Raw genomic sequence first — 17,157 nt, 5'->3', positions numbered from 1 at the left:
CCCTTCTCTACCACAAATCCCGGAACAATCAAAAGCAGAGGGGAAGGAGGGTGGGAAGTGGAATACAGATCAGGACCACACATCTTAAAGAACCTCTAGTTACTACAAGGTAAGTAACTTTCACTTCGAGTACCGGTCCCTGTGGGTGATAAGCAGTACTCAAATAGGAGGAAGGTGTGAGGATGCTGGCAGCATGGCCATTTTAAGGACTGCCTTCTCAAAGGATGCATCAGTGGAAGAGTCCTGAACTAACACATAGCCATATTGTCTTCCAAATGTGTGGATGGAACTCCATGTAGCTGCTTTGCGAAAGCCAAGTAGAGGTACTTCTTGAAGAAATGCCATTGACATTGCTTGTGCTCTTGTGGAATTAGCTCTCATCCCACAAGGAGAAAGAATATTAGACAGGTTAGATATAGGCAGAGTACAGTAAGACATAGGCAGAGATTCATTTAGAGATCTCTAAGAGGATATAGCTTGACTTTAAACTCTTCCTAATCTGCAATCTGGAAGATTTTCTGATTTGTTTTGTCCGTTGCAGGCTCATTGCACACTGAGGACATGAAGTCTCCTCTCTTCTTCAGATGTGTGTGTTTTCAGAAAAAAACAAGTAAACTCTGAAACTACTTTGGGGGTGATCTTAGGATGTGAATGCAATGAGATTTTTGTCTCTATGGAATATGTGGTAAACCGAATGCCACCATCAGTGTTCTGAGCTCACCTAGCCTCGTGTCTGAGGTGATGGCTACAAGGAATGCAATCTTTTTGGGTAGGAGACACATGGAAAATGTAGCTAATGGTTTAAAGGGAGGCTTGAAAGAGGTTTAAGTCTCACTGAAGAGTAGGTTCTGATTAAACTCCTTCAGGATCTGCTAATTAGTGGGTGAGCAAAAACTGAGCAACCATGTGAAGGTAGGTGGTACTCACGGACTGATGCCAGCGTACCCATAAAGAGTTAATGGAAAGACCCACTGTTTTAAGTGGAAAAAGACAGTCCAGAATAAGGGGAATACACGCGGCCTCTGAGGATATACATTTTTGATGTGCCCAGACAGAGAAATGCTTCCACTCCATTAAGTTACATTTTCTAGTGGAATCCTTTCTACTATTAGTAAGAATGCTTTGCACAGCTTCAGAACAAAACATTCTAGAGTTTACATCTGTCACTGTGTTCACTCACCACTGAGATGCCTCTTCCTGACTGCTCTAGGGATTAGCTCTCTCCAGGTCCAATGCCCCCTTCTGTTGCATGTTCATATGCCCTGCTGCCTCTCTCTTTCTCTCTCTCTGACCCAGAATGCTCTCTCCTCATGGTTTGGCTGCTGATGTACAGGATGGAGTGTTCTTCTCAGTCAATGTCCTGTGAAGTATTGCCCCAAGACCTGCATCTGTCTGCAATGTGAATCATCTTGAGAAGTCCAGATGTGAGAGCACTGGTTACCAGCTTAGCTGTTCTTTCAGAGACTTAAATGCCACGTCACAGGCTTCGGACCACTGAATATTCTTAGGACTCATGTCCTTTATCAGGTTCATCAGGGGGTTGCAATGGTGGTGAAACTCAGTACATAGTGCCTGTAGTACCCAGCAAGGCCCAGGAATTGACACCGGCTTTTGTGTGGTTGGTATGTGGCATTGCTCCACATCTTGTATATTACCAGTTAGCAACTTCAGACATCCACCCCCAACCCTTTAGCTGAGTTAAGTCACCTCCTTGCTGGCCAGTTTGCACTTGGCCATATTGGCAGTTAGTCCTGCCTCTGAGGGATTGCAGTATTGTGGTGAGGTGTCTTAGGTGATTGTTCCAGTCATAACTATAAATGACAATATTGTCGATGTATTCTGTGATGTACCACCCATGCAGTCAAAATACATAGTCCAAGAGGCATTGGAAGGCGGTCATGGCTCTGTGAAGGCTGAAGGACAGTCTTAAATTGGTAGAGACCAAACGGTATAGGGAATGCGGTCTTATCTTATTCTTCAGTTGTCAAAGGTATCTGCCAAAAACATTTCATAAAGGTCAAGAGTGGATACATACCTGGCAACCTCACACCTGTCTAGCAACTCATCTACTCTAGGCATAGGGTATGCAACAAATTTTTATAGTGCATTTACTTTCTTGACATTGATGCAGAATCAGGTTAACCTATCAGGCTTCGATGGGGCTCCCCCACTCACTAGGGGATTCCTCAACCACCCCTAAATCTAACAGGGCCTGTAGTTCTAGGCAGACTGTCTCCCACATCTTTTGTGGCAGAGATTGTAGGCGCTCTCAGACCTTTTTTCCCAGTTCACAGTCTATGTAATGGTAGGCCAGGTGGATGCATCTTGGCAGCACTGAAAATACTGAGGGGAAGTCTTCCATCAGCTGTCATAACTGTTTTTGTTCAGGCTAAACGACTTCTTCCCTGGATATCAGTCTAATATTATGGCCTGTGGACCGAGCTCGGGTTCAGGTGAAGCTGGTGCTATGAGGAAGCCTTCCTGGTCCCACCAGAGCATTAGCAGATTCATGTGATAGATCTACAGTAGAATCTCAGTGTTATGGACACCTCAGGAATGGAGGCTGTTCGTAACTCTGAACAAGACATTACAGACTTCAGCCACAGGAGAGTTGGGGCTGCAGTCACAGGGTGGTGGTGGTGTCAGGGCTCCGGGCAGGGGAGGGACGTCTGGGCATCAGAGCTCTGGGCAGGGAGCTCAGGGCTTCTGCCCTGGAGGAGCACCAGGGCTCAGGGCTTTAGACCGGGGGAGAGAGCTGGAGCTCCGGGCTTCAGTCCCGCAGTTCCGTTCCCAGCTTCTGCTCTGCAGGGGGCACTGGGGTTCCCCACAGATTCACTCTCAGTTTCAGCTGGGGGAGGCTGTGTCAAGGTTCCGAACTTCAGTTACAGGGGGAACACTTGAGCTGAAACCATTTACCTTCTTTATCAGCCGGAGCAGATCTAGGGTGTTGCTGTCCAGATCTCTCTATGGCAATCTGGACAACCAAAGAATAAAGGAGCAGGATGAGAAAACAGAAATTCCATCCCCTTGTCTGTGACAAAATATCATTTCCCGCCTCACTTCAGGGGTAGGGACACAAATGGCAGGAGAATGATAGACTGTTCTGGCTGGTTCCAGAATGGCATGATTAACAGGAAGCACTATCCAGCTGGGTCCAAATGAATGGAGCATGTCCAGGAGTTTGTGCTTAGGATTCTGAACTTCCATAAGTGAGATCTGTAGCTCCTCTGCAACCTTTCATAATAGTTCCTGGAACTGCTTATGGTCAAGATGGAAAGGGGAAGATAGAGATATTGCAGTGATTGCTTCATTCAGAGATTGACGAGAACAGTCTCACTGGTGCTGATGAAATTAACGGTTCCAGCTCACACTCTTCCTCTTCCATGGGTCAGGAGGAAATTCTGCCTGTTCTTTTGGAGAGGAAAGGTGGCGTGACCTGCTAGTGGACACCTGTGACGTTCCCCTCTGGTGTTATCTGGACCAGTGATCTGCTAGGTCACTCCAATCCTTCACTCTGGGAGCCAGCCTTACCCTGCTCTGCTGTGAGAATCCCCAATCCTGGGTTATTCACGCACAGCCTCAGACATGTAAGCTGCTCCCAGCTACTTGCAACCGAATGACACTAGCCAATACAAGACTGCTAACGATTAGGGACTGAGTGGCTAGGCAGCAGTTCTGCAGAAAAGGACCTAGGGGTTATAGTGGATGAGAAGCTGGATACGAGTCAAAAGTGTGCCCTTGTTGCCAAAAAGGCTAACGGCATTTTGGGCTGTATAAGTAGGAGCATTGCCAGCAGATCGAGGGACATGATCATTCCCCTCTATTCGGCATTGGTGAGGCCTCATCTGGAGTAGTGTGTTCAGTTTTGGACCCCACACTGCAAGAAGGATGTGGAAAAATTGGAGAGAGTCCAGCGGATGGCAACAAAAATGATTAGGGGGCTGGAGCACATGATTTACAAGGAGAGGCTGAGGGAACTGGGCTTATTTAGTCTGCGGAAGAGAAGAGTAAGGGGAGATTTGATAGCTGCTTTCAACTACCTGAAAGGGGGTTCCAAAGAGGATGGATCTAGACTGTTCTCAGTGGTACCAGATGACAGAACAAGGAGTAATGGTCTCAAGTTGCAGTGGGGGAGGTTTAGGTTCGATAATAGGAAAAACTTTTTCACTAGGAGGGTGGTGAAGCATTGGAATGGGTTACCTAGGGAGGTGATGGAATCTCCTTCCTTAGAGGTTTTTAAAGTCAGGCTTGACAAAGCCCTGGCTGGGATGATTTAGTTGGGGATTGGTTGTGCTTTGAGCAGGGGGTTGGACTAGATGACCTCCTGAGGTCCCTTCCAATCCCGATATTCTATGAATACCTCCGGTCCCAGACACAACCCTAGGACCCTCCATCTTGCAGTGTGCAGTTATGCTCGCTGGATGCTGCAAGCTTATATGAGTTCGTCAATTTAACAAAGAAATTGATATGTACCAGGCTTGTTATCCCAAAGGGAGTCTCTGACATGCTTCAAACCAAACACACTGCTTCAGGTAGAATAATCAAACAGATGTATTAACTATAAAGATAGATTTTAAGTGATAAGTCAAAACATAAGTCAGATTTGGTCAAATGAAATAAAAGCAAAATGCATTCTAAGCTGATCTTAACCCTTTCAATGCCCTTACAAACTTAGATGCTTCTCAGCACAGGCTGGCTGGTTGCACTTCAGCCCGGCTCTCCCCTTTTATCATGTCCTTTCTTCCCTCTTGGCATTAACCCCCTCTCCCTTCAGAGTCAGATGAGCATTACCTCATCGCAGTTCCCAACTGACCAAAGGAAGGGGGATGACTCTGTTGAGAGTCTAATGGATTCTTTTGTTGCTGCCTAGGCGAGTGCCTGTGAGGCTGGGCTGGGTTTGTCCAATCCATGCCCTGATGAGGTGTGACCTGCCCCTCTGCTTCTGGAGAGTTTTTGCCTGGGCTTGCTTTAAGCCATGAGGAATCATTTTCATCCTCATAACTATATACATAAAATTATAACCTATAACATCACTATAACAACAATGCTCAGTATATCATGAGCCTTCCAAAGACACCCAACAAGACAAACTTTGCATTGAATACCACACAATCATTTTACAAGGATGAACATGGGGGTATGGGCTGTTTCCCCCTCCCCCCAAAGGTACAGAGTGTCACAGACTGTGTCAACTCTGCTAGATGGTATGAGTCCCACAATCGCCAGTATGGTCAGTAAGATGGGTTACAGGGTAGTTATGGAGGTCCCCATAGCATGGGGTACAAACAGTTTTGAGGCAGGTAATAGGATGCAGGTTGGTTCCAGACTGGTCTGGGTCCCAACTGGGAAGGCATGCCTCAGAAGAGGAGACATCAGTTCATCGGGTGCTTCAGAGTCTCCTGAGAAAATAAATGCCAATTCTGGATATACTGGCAGTACTGAGAGTTCCACTGGAGGGAAACTAAGGCTACATGATATGGGAGGAGTCTCTCTCCTATTCTAAGTTGCATCTTGTGGTGGACTCAGGACCTCTCTCATAAGCAAAGGACCTGATGGTGATCAAGTCTGGTGATCTGGGCAAACAATAATGTCCTCATGTGGAGCATAAGACTCTGCTCTCCCTGAAGTGCCAGACATCCTGTCCGTCCGAACTGAAGGGGCTGGAGCAGTTACTGTTTGTGCCATAGTCAGGTGAGGCAGACCCAGTACCGCTGAAGGTGGAGGCTGTCAATGGTTGTCTTTTGTTGGTGCCATCAGTTCTCAAAGTTTAGGGTTGGTTGGTGCCAGAGGCACTGTAGCACGGTCTAGTGGTGACAGAGCCCTGGATTTATGGACTTTCTTGTCATGACCCTAAGACTTAGGACATTCTAAGTCCTCCTGGGCTGAATGGAAAGATTTGCTCAACTTAGGGTTGTATCTGACTTCCTTGAAGTGGATTTAGAGGACAATTTTCTCTTGGGTTTATGAGAATGTTCCCTGTCCTCCCAGCAAAACCCTGACTGGGATTCTCGGGGCAGTAGTTTCCCTCGCTCCTAAATGAGACCGTGCACTAGGAGGGTCACTCTTTGCTGAGTCAGGCTGAAGTATGGAGTGGGCCCCCAGCCTGGGTCCAATTGCAACTTCAAAGACTTCTCCATTAAAGCTTCTTAAGGTGAAGTTCCTGCACTTCACGGGTGCGGCTGGGGAAAGAGCTTCAAATACTGCACCTTGCCACAAGCTTCCCCAAAACAGTATAGGCAGCGCTGATAGCCATCACTGACTGAGGAGCACAGATTTTGAAGCCTGGATTCCAGGGGATAGGCAGGGGGTGAGGGGAAGGGAGGGTGGAATTCCCCAGAATGGAGAATCTAACTATAAAACTTGGTTTAAGCTACTGGATAAAATTCTAAAACCTATTTACAAGATATATACACATGTATTTACAGATATAAGAATAAATGAAGATGAAGCTCTGGACACTGGAGGCTCCAACAAAGGCCATGCAGCGGTGAGAACGAACTGGAAAGGCAGTCGGTCTGCTCCACCCTTTTTCTCCTTGTTTGGATGCATGATTGGATGCTGGAGAAGAGCAGGGGTCCTTGCATGGACCAATGGACACTGCTTTCAAGAATTCTCTGACTCCGGGAGCATGAAGCACATGCATAACCACAGCAAGAGACACACAGGGAGCAGCGCTTGAAGGAGAACCTATAATTTCACATCTTCCTACAGATTTTATAGCATATGCCCTCCTGCTGAAACTGCTCTAAATTGTATTCTGTAAATAGTGCAAAGCAGTCTTCTATCCTCACCCTGTTTTTCTTTTCCTTGCAGTACCTTTGAGATTTTATAATAAAAATGGTATACTCATGAAAAACATTCACATGCATATTTTGTTTATGAAGATGTTTATTTTTGCCTTCAATATTTGTTGGAAATATGTATATTACTATAAAAAGTGTCTCAGAGAAACGCCATTAAAAATTAGCCTTAAGCATGAAGGAAAAAATATACATTCAGCGGTGCCAATCCTGAGTGAAGGGATTTTTTCCACACATAGGAAGCAACACCAACAACATTGGAGGACCTCTTATTGCTTTTCATGCATTTCTTCCTGCTTGGCAACTGGTGAAATTTAGGTGGGAAAAATGTAATTACCTAATTAAAATGCAGGCATGATTTCAAGGTTCACAGTCCTATTCTTTCAAATAAATATCACAGGTTCATTAGTGACTAGAAGTTTCAGGGCCTCAGTTTTAGTTTTCATCAATAGAAAGGACCTCTAATAGCAAGACCCTTACCGTGATGGTGGGGCATCATTGAATCAGAGTAGGGTATTGACTATTGAATAATCAATATTAGTTCCATTCCTGAAAAACATAGGCTTTCCTTGAAGGTCTCCAATCCATACTTAGCTATCATTAACTTGGTATCTGATATCACATGTTAAAGTAGCATGGCTGAAGCCACAAAACTAAGTGGGGCCTGCAGTGAGCAGGAATCATAATTCAGGCCTTCAGCTAATGCTAGGTGCTTACTACTTTAGTCATTTACCCAAGATTTTACAGTTCAGTCTAGACAAGGTCATCTCTTCCAAGAAGTCAGAACAGAAAATAAATTTATTCACTTAGGAGAAGACAATCTGGTTTCTGGGATTTTCCAAAATTACATAAGAACTTTTTCTGACAATAAAATCTTTAAAGTTTAAAGTCTACCCTTAGACAAATATAAATCCTATTGATCAATCCAATATCTACCTATACCGATTGAAGGGGTCACTCCCTTTGACATGGCAGTCAAGAAGGTAGAGGGTTCACTCAGCCTTAGTAATGATTTCCCTCCAGGAAGTTTCATCCATTCTGTGGTATACTGGTAGGCTAAAGCAGTTGACTAGAAGAAACGGTCACCTCCAAAGTTACTTACTTTCACAAACAGAAAGATTCAACAAGTTGTGGGACTCACTGCTTCTTATAAGGTAACTTTACCAGCAGTTCATTAAGATTCCTTTGGTTATAACAACTTGTGGCTCTACCCACGAGGTAAATCTTTTAACAAATATTTTCTTTCTTTCAATGGAGTCATTGCCTTAGTGATGCAGTGGATAAGGCACTTGATGGCATAGTTATAGAGCATCTCACTACCAAGAACTTTGTCAGAGCCAGTCTCCATCTACTTCTAAAGGTTTTGCTACCTACTGCTATTCCTACTATGCTTCAAGATTGGCTATTCCAAACCTTGACCAGTTATTCATTTTGGAACTATTGCCTACAAAACCTTCCTCAGCTGAGAAACACCACAAGGTCTAACTGGGGCTCTGACTGTCCCAGAGAACAGTCTTTCAATAGGAAGATTATCCTTTTTACAGGAAGTCTAGAATACGATCATCTCAGATTGGATGGTCTCTAAAATGTGCAAGAGGGTTCACAAGGGAGTTTTTCCTTTATCTTCCCCTTCAATCCAATCCTCCTGACCCCCAGTCCTCTGGAAAAAAAATAAGGGCATACACAGAACTACCACCCAGGATTTGTAGCTAAAAGACAGATATCTATGCCATTTACTGTCTAGCACCCCAAAGTTCACAAACAGATATTTTTAGAGTGTCTACGTGGGTGAGGTGTAATATCTTTTATTGAACCATCCGCTGGTGAGAGAGACATGCTTTTGAGCTTACATAGTGCTCTTCTTCAGGTCATATTTTGCTGTATATCTTTAGGTCAAAAGTCACTGAACCAATCCAGAAGGAAAGCCATCTATCAGTATGGATATTAGTAAAAGGTAGAAATGGAGGATGCCTACTTGCACATTATAACAGCAGATGGTGGTGCACAGTAACAAATTCTCACAGAGAAGGGCATATTAGCTCATGAAGTTTTTTTATTTTAAAACACAGAAGGAGGAAGACTTTCTAGTCATCATTCAGAGATTTACAAAATAGAGAATTTTTCTCTTGCTATAATCCCCTCTGTTCTTCAATCTAACAAAAAGTATTGAGACACATCTTGGAGATAGAAGCCATCTCCCCAGGATCTCCACAAGGAGATGCTGAAAACTCTGTGTGTTCTTTTTTGGCAGAAGATCTCCCTCTCCATCCACCCTTGTCTGCCTCTCCAAAGCTTCTTTCCTGCACCTTGCAAAAGCCTTCAGGTACTGTGTGTCACTTGGGGGACACTTCTTCATCAAGATCTACAACATACCCCACCTACTTTCCTAGAAGGGAAAACTTCCTTCAAGTGATAGAAGCAGTCCTTTTCAGCGACATGAATATCAGAACCAAAGTGGTAACTGGCATTCTGAATGCCAGTCTCATCAACTAGAGAGCTCACATGAGTGTATAAAGGAAAACTATTTAGCAAAAATTCTCCCTATATCTCACTTATCTAGAAAGGAAGAGAGTTATGTAAAAACTGAAGCAGAGCTAGGAGATCATCTGTCACACACCAGTTTAAGTGTTTAGAGATACCTAAATAACTATTCAATGGATCAGGAACCCGGAGAGGTCAAATTGACCACTAGCATAATCAAGTATAATTATTTCAAACAAATCACACGCACTTACACCAGCAGTGAAATTGGCCATGGAGTTCAAACAGATGTTTGAGCAGAGTCTATTCCCTTTACAAGTGGGGATATGATACTTAACCAATACTAAAAACTTAGTTAAAAAGTATCAGAGAGAATCTCTCACAGTTGTTGGCTGTTGTGTTAGAGAAGACCAACCTGATAGCAGATTCTCTTGCCTAGAGAACTGTACACTCAGTCAACCTTGGTTTTGATTTATTCTCTTCAAAGAAGGATCAGTGTGAGATAGATATTCTCTTTTTCAGGAAAACCAGTAATATATCTTCTAAAATAGGTACTCAGTAGTCAGAACTTTGGCCCCACAGCCACTGTTGTGACAATTGGGCCTACAAATTTTCAAGAATTGTGAGCTCAACTGTAAAAAGTATGTAAAAGTTCATAAAGTGTTACAATAAACAACAAATATTGACAGGAAAAGGTACAAAAGGGAGACAGAATAACTAAATTAGGCTAAAGAAGGTAAAGTTGATATGATTCAAGGACTGTATTGAAATTATGCATTTAAAAACAGATGTGGAGCCAGAAGTTAATGAGCCAAAATTGGTACATCGAATACTAGGCCTAACTGATGGACAAAATAATAAGGGGAGGGGCTATTCTACTCATCAATCCCTTTCTGGGTCCTTAAACGAAAGATTTTGTGGGGAACATATGAAAGAACAAAAATACATAATACACACTTAAAATAACAGATGGAGAGTACTGAACCAAACTTCTTCATCACGGCTGCCACTCCTACCGTCTCCTGTGACTTCATCATCCTCATCTGGAAAAATGACCACACCAGGCCAGAGAGAGGGAGCCAGAGGACATTGCCAGCCTACCAGCTGTAGCTGAATCCCAAACAACTACCTGGGATGAAAGGATTTTAACAGCAGCAACAGCTCCTGCTCTTGCTCATCTCAACTAACTTTTTGTCTAAGGATAGTTACTGCCATCATTAATACCATCAAAGAGACTGTCAAACAAGGGTTTTTTCCTTCTGAAACTCTCTCCATCCTGAAGGGAAAGGGAACAAGAAATGTTAAAATGAAAGTCTTATTTAATACTTCACATTGTAAATGCTTTAACTGTTTTTCCTTCCCTTCTCTATCTTTAATATAAGGTTAAAGGGCTTTTTAATGATGTTTGCGCCATGGTACTAAGCAGGCTGACATCTCTGTTCACCAAATCCCTGGATCTTGTTCAAAATTGTTTGTTTGACAGTGACTGGGTTATATTAACACCTTTGGCTCATTTATTCTAACACTACCTTCTCTGCTTATGTAGCCCAGGCTTACACCAAGTGGCTCTTTGTCTTTCTTTAGCGGCTAGACTAGTCACTTTCTTTGCTAGTACCTTGGAACTAATGGAATTGGTAATTTATAATTATATCTCTGGGTGGATTGTCCGCCAGATTTAAACACAGAACCTCTGAATTTAAAAGTAGGAGCCTCTACTGCTAGAGCCAATAAAAGCGGAAGCCTCTACTGCTAGAGCCAAAGGACCAGGTTGATTAGTTCAATGGAGTAGCATACTCAAACTATGTTAACTCTACCTTAATTTTCCCTGTGTGACATTAGGCAAGTCATTTAAAGCTGTAAATCTTATTTCCTTACCTACAAAATGGGAATAATACTATTTACCTAATGCATACAGATGGATATGGGAGGTTAAAATGTTTGTAAAGTACTTGTTCGTAACAGACTTGCAAAGTATTATTTCTTATTTTAACTAAATCCTAGATTGATTGTATTGCCTTTCATTAAAGGTGTTAGGAGAGGGTTGTTGGTCTTTTGTTTTAGTGTTGAATTAGGCTCAAATTTGTTTTGCTTTTGCTTACAGTAGTTTTCTTTTGCCTCCTTCTGCTACAGAAATATTGCCTTGAAATACTTGTGAAGCAGGAGGGGGGAAAAAAGTCAAGCTGTCCTACTTACTAGTAGGTGCAATATATACCTTCAAATGAGACTCATGCTTCTGAAGTCAGGTAAGAAATGATATCCAACCTTTTAAAGCTCTAGCTCTACTCTTCCAATGACATTTCCAACAACCTCAAATCTTACCAATTTGCTAAGAGAATGTGTTGCTAGTAAACATGCCTAGCATTGGACTAGTCCACTATCCAAGAACTGCATTAACATTTTGAACTTATCTCCAGAGCTAGCTTTTCCTAGTGATCAAACCCACTACAAATGTGGTAACATGCAATTGCCAGGGGAAAAATCAATTTCATCTACCTCTGCCATGACTTCTGCTACTCCAAAAGAAATTGGTTTCAGCCCTTCTCTCTAGTAGACCGTAGTGGTATCAGAAGGCATGTAAGGGACAGAGAAATAGATTAGATACAGAGAGAGAGAAAAAAAAAGTGGATTTTAATGAAGGCGCACACTTGACAGGTCTATCACTAGCTCCCTCCTGTATTTCATAAGCACAGATAGCTGCATGATCTGGGAAGTCTTCCCACTTTTGGGAAGAGGAGAGAAAGAATTAAAACTACAAAGGGCATGTCACAGGGTGGGCTCCCTCATCCTGGACTTCCCTTTGTAAGCAGTCCTCACACATTCTTATGTAAATTCACCACAGTGCACTTTATTTTCAATGTTTTATGCAGCTTCATGTCCCATCACCATAAGGCTTTTCCCAAGTTTCAGCAGACCCCTTAGGCAAGGGGGGGAGGGAAGGGGAAGAGGTCTCACCTCTGTGAGGTCGAGTGTCTTTGCCCTTCTTTCCAGCCACTCTCTTTTTCCCTCTCCCTTCCTGTCTCCAGTTTAACAGTCCCCAGCTGACAAGTGAATCCTCATGTTAACTGGTTAATGACCCAGACCTAATCAATTGCCTCCCTATTTGTGCACTTTGTAAGCATTCCCACATGGTGAGGCAACCTTAGGCTACTTCTGCCACAGGACAGAACTACACCACCATGTGCAGCTTGGAAGACATGTCCTGGTGCTACAGGGGGGCAGGGGGGAAGCGTGAGCTACCTATCTATTCTATTTCACATGGCTAGATAAAATGCACTGCCTCTGACCACATTAAAAAAAAAAAAAAAAAAAAAAAAACCACACACACACACACACCTAAAGTGCAGAATACTGCTTAATCTTAAATTGCTTGAACTATATCTTCTATGCCATACAACATCAAATAGCTAGAGAAACACATACAGTACGTTAACATTTTAGATCATAATCTTGATTGTTTCAAGACTAGTCACTGCATCAAAACTTAAAATTAAGCCTTTGAATATAACCTTTTTCCTATCACTAATCTTAAGAGTCAACATTTTACACTGCAGATTTTGACATGGTATTACTTGGTACAGATTTTGATTGCTTCTATTATGCAGACTTTGAAATTCAGAAGTAAAAAAATAAATCACACCTTACTATTGTATATTTCAGTACTTCCTTATGCCAGCTATAATTAGTGGCAAAAAACAGGATGACAAAACATTGAATTATTTTACACCTTTACAGTGAATTAACTGCATCGCATTCTTGTTTTTGAAACAGTGGACAATCAATGCACAAAGGAACTTATTTACATGGATCATCATCACATTCATCTTTGTTGGATCATCTCATGTAACCACGCAAAATGCTTGGCAGATGAAGGTTGGTGCAGGCTTAGAATGTAACAGATGATGATCAGTCATTATGTAGAGAACAGTAAAAGAAAAATAGCTAACAATGAGTTACAATGTTAGGTTTTTACATTCTACAAACTGAGTAAAGATGGAGTAGACCTTTTTAATGAATTTACACAGAGTAGGAGAAAGGACTTGGTTTAAACCAACTGAAAACTTCTTCAGAAATTATGGAAGTGAGGCTGGTTTAAAGTATAGTTATAATGTTATGAGTAAAGAGTCAGATCACCTTACTTCACTGATTTTTTTTTTTTTTTTAAACTCTGCCATCAGCACTGTTGCACCACTTTTGCTGTAGAAGAGCAAAAATTCTCATGCGTTTCATGCATCAACAGGAATGGCAAGCTAACTTTTGGTTACATAATCATTGTTCTTTACACCTCTTACATCACCCCAATACTACTACTTAATTACAAACTCTAGGTGGAGTATGTAGTACTGGCAATTTTACATAAATGGAGTAATTTGATCTAGAAATTCTTGAGTAAAAATGAGCAATCCAGTGACCTTCTTTTTACAATCACTTTTCTGATAATAACCACACTTTAAAATTGCTCTTGTAGATACTAAGGATTGCTTTCATTGGATATTAGATTATGCCTCTTAGTAGTCAATTCCATGCAAATTAACTAACTAACTAAATCAATGACTGCCTACTTCGAGATAGAAAAGACCACTTTTTGCAGGTGCTGAATGGTCTACCTATACTAAATTTAATAATAAGGTTCTGACTTAGTGAACTATAGGTACTAGATCACTATTTTATGTTTGCAAAGAGTACTGAAATATGTTAACATTCATTTTGTTTTAAAGTTGAAACATTTCATAAAGGATCTTGCAATGAGATTCATCATCACTATATTGCTTACTTTAAACAGATTCAGCTCTCTTGTAATCCATTAACTCAGTATACTCTGCATATAATTTCACCTAACAAATTGTAAAAAGTAAAACTCAGAAGAATGTATCTTTCTTTGTAAGAATTAACATTCATTACTTGAACATCTAGCCCCACCCCAACCAAAAACATTTATGAAACTTAAAATGCGATGTTTTAAAAAGTATTAAAATATGATCAGAAAATTGGAATGAAGAAATGTTTCGTAAGGTAAAGCATAATACATTTTAACCAGGTCAGTAGTTGTCCATTTGAAATAACCTATAATTAACATTGGATTTTTTTAAAAGTTTAACAGTAACACCAAGGAATGAGGTATGTAAGTTTTTAGATATCACATCAGACTTTCATTTTATGCAACTAACTGTATTTCACAACTCGCATCTTACAAAATAGACAGTACCATTGTGCCTGTAGAAGTACTGCATTAAAAAACAGAAAGGTACATTACTACAAGAAACCACCAACCACCACAATTGTCAGGGTCTACAAAAATCCATTATTTTAGCTATTATCAGGATGCATCATACGAAGGTAATATTTTAGGGCTGGATTCACTACCAAAAGAAGTCCATCCCACTTTCACATTGGCCCCAAAATACATATTTTGAATGAGACACAAAGAGAATTACTGGGATGTGAACAGGCTTCCTTTGGACAGGAGCCAGATGCATTTTTGTATTGAATCTGACCCTATAATTTAAATCTATATATGGATTTTTTTGTGCATAAAAAAACAACACCTAGTTGTAAACAAAAATGCGAAATCTGTATTCATAAAAATATTTTATTGGTTATTTTACATAATACCGGGTGGGACTGTAAATATTTTTGCTCTGTATCAGTATATTGCTAAATGCATAAATTTTGACAGTTTATGCCAGAAAATAGGGTACTGCATTTTTTTTTCTTATGACTGATGCTACAGTATTTAATAAAAGGGCCAATTCAAAATCAAAGCAGCTGATCTAAGAACAAAATGTAATAGTATTACTTATTTCCTTACTCCTGTGCAACATAGTATTTTTGTACTAAACTGATATGCAACTATGACACTGGGCAAGTTTGGGGCAAGGAAATAATGCTAAGCAGAAATGAAAACTGTACTAAAAAGTTATTTTTAAAGCTTTTCCAGAATTTCAGATTTTAAAAATTTAGTTTTTGCCAAATGCTTAGTCATTTGAGATTTGATATTGGTTATAGAACATAGACTACCAGTGTCTAATGACAGTGTAGTACTGTATCTGAATTATAAAGCTAAATAACCAATGCTTATAGTATGTTCACTCTTTTTGTTCATAAACATTACAATAAGTGTTTTAAGTGTGAGGAAAATATTGGTAAAACCAGCAACATAATTCAGTAACAGTAATTTAGTAAATGATGTCAAACATTGGCAAAAATTCATACAAATGTTTTATTTAATAACATTTTTCCTATTTAAGCACACCAAGTACCAGCAGGTGTTTTTAAGAAGATAATAATTATGAAAATTCTGTTGCAGCAATAGTTGATTAAGTTGATCTTTGATCTGCATACATATAACTATGTTTCACAATTCTCAAATAATACATATTTAGGCAGCTTGAACTATGTTATAAAAATTTTAATTCAGTACATGCCAATAGTAGAGACTCCAAGAGTTGTGTTAGAATTCACTAAACTAAAAGTGAAAATGGACTTACCAATAACACTGCATAATGAACATTCAAACCACATTTTCATGGCACCTTTAAATGTGAAGATTAAAAAGTTAGTCTGAAAATGCTTTGTAGGCATTTGTAGATTGCATTTAAATTATTATTTCTACTGCTTCACTTCACTTTTGTAAAACTGCATAAATTATGTTCCAGTAAACATATCAATTGTGCATGGATAATCTGTCATGAAAATGTGGTAGCTGTTGGCAGAAATTGTGTATTTGCATGTTTTGAAGAGAAGAGATTAAAGAAACTGGAGAAAATAAACTTTAATGAGATTCTCCGTTCAACGATGAAGCTTCTCCTCTGGGCGAAGATGACCTGGACATTCCCCTCTCTGTATTGTCAGAGCTAGAACCACTCTGACTGTGTTGATCTGCAGATGCGGCACTGGAAGCAGGTGGTGACTTAGTTTTCTCCTTAAAGTCTGTAATAATGACTGTCAGATCTCCAACGGTAACTTCCAAATGCTGGGCACTACTCCGATCCACATTTTTCAATCTTGGCCTAAATAAAACAGAATCAAATTAAAAGCTAAAAGCTTCCACATCGCATAATCCTCTTGCCCCTCCCATTTTTAGTGATCTTCGTAGAAAACGTATAACTTAGTGAAATACTACACACAGCAATATTATGAATACATTAAATGAGAATGTATCACATAGCTAGCAACTCTATACTGTAATATTTAAATTTTTCTTCACCTCTAAATAACTTGATTTGAACAGGGCCCTCTGGATAATGTGGTTAAGGTGGTCACAAAACTGTACTCCACATTTTAAGATTTTTGCTTGTAAAAAATTAAGTCTCTAGTCTTTATGGCTGCAAAGAATGTTCAAAATGTGACCCCCCCCCAGTACTATCAGTGTCAGCAGACAGCCTGAAACAACAGCCTGAGAAGTATGAACTTCTCCATTCATCTCAGTGGGTGTTGACTTTATGTTCTTAATATGCAGAAACCAGCTCCCAGGTCCTCTAACCAGTTGTTTCTAAACTTCTGCTATGCAGGTATTAGCAAATACAAATTCTGCAGCACACTGAAAATTTAAAATTTGGAGTGGGCATCACGTAAATAGAATTTAATTTTAAAATAATTTACACAAAAAACACTGACGACAGGGCTGGAGTCTGGGTTCCCTGATGCATAAATTAATACTAATATCCTGCATAGGACATGAGGCCACAACCTCTGGTTTGATTACTACTATTTTATTTTTTAAGACCACAACAGAACATTTAAACTATGTTCCATCAGCATGGTCTTTGCAGGTGCTAGTGCAATGGGTGATCTAGGCATGAAACGCTTTAATTTGATAGTTTTGTGTGTGTGCCAGGTGACAAATCATGTCACCACAGCAGCTGAAAATACCTGCTGA

At 40.5% G+C, this 17,157-nt stretch overlaps 1 protein-coding gene and 1 pseudogene across 1 annotated transcript in view; one reads left to right on the top strand and one right to left on the bottom strand.

Annotated features, from left to right (window-relative positions):
- LOC141980708 (E3 SUMO-protein ligase ZBED1-like) overlaps positions 1–17,157 on the top strand; it is a 100,426-nt pseudogene that overhangs the window by 48,756 nt on the left and 34,513 nt on the right.
- YAF2 (YY1 associated factor 2) overlaps positions 12,563–17,157 on the bottom strand; it is a 47,516-nt gene continuing 42,921 nt past the window's right edge. The window contains exon 4 of the mRNA XM_074942195.1: positions 12,563–16,288. Within this exon, the coding sequence (XP_074798296.1) occupies positions 16,051–16,288 (238 nt within the window). The 3' untranslated portion in view covers positions 12,563–16,050. The remainder of the gene's footprint in view (positions 16,289–17,157) is intronic.

The sequence above is a fragment of the Natator depressus genome, chromosome 1 (genome assembly GCF_965152275.1).
Source record: "Natator depressus isolate rNatDep1 chromosome 1, rNatDep2.hap1, whole genome shotgun sequence".
Lineage (NCBI taxonomy): Eukaryota > Metazoa > Chordata > Testudines > Cheloniidae > Natator > Natator depressus.
Note: the sequence above shows the minus strand (reverse complement) of the source record. Positions and strands in the feature narration are given on the sequence as shown.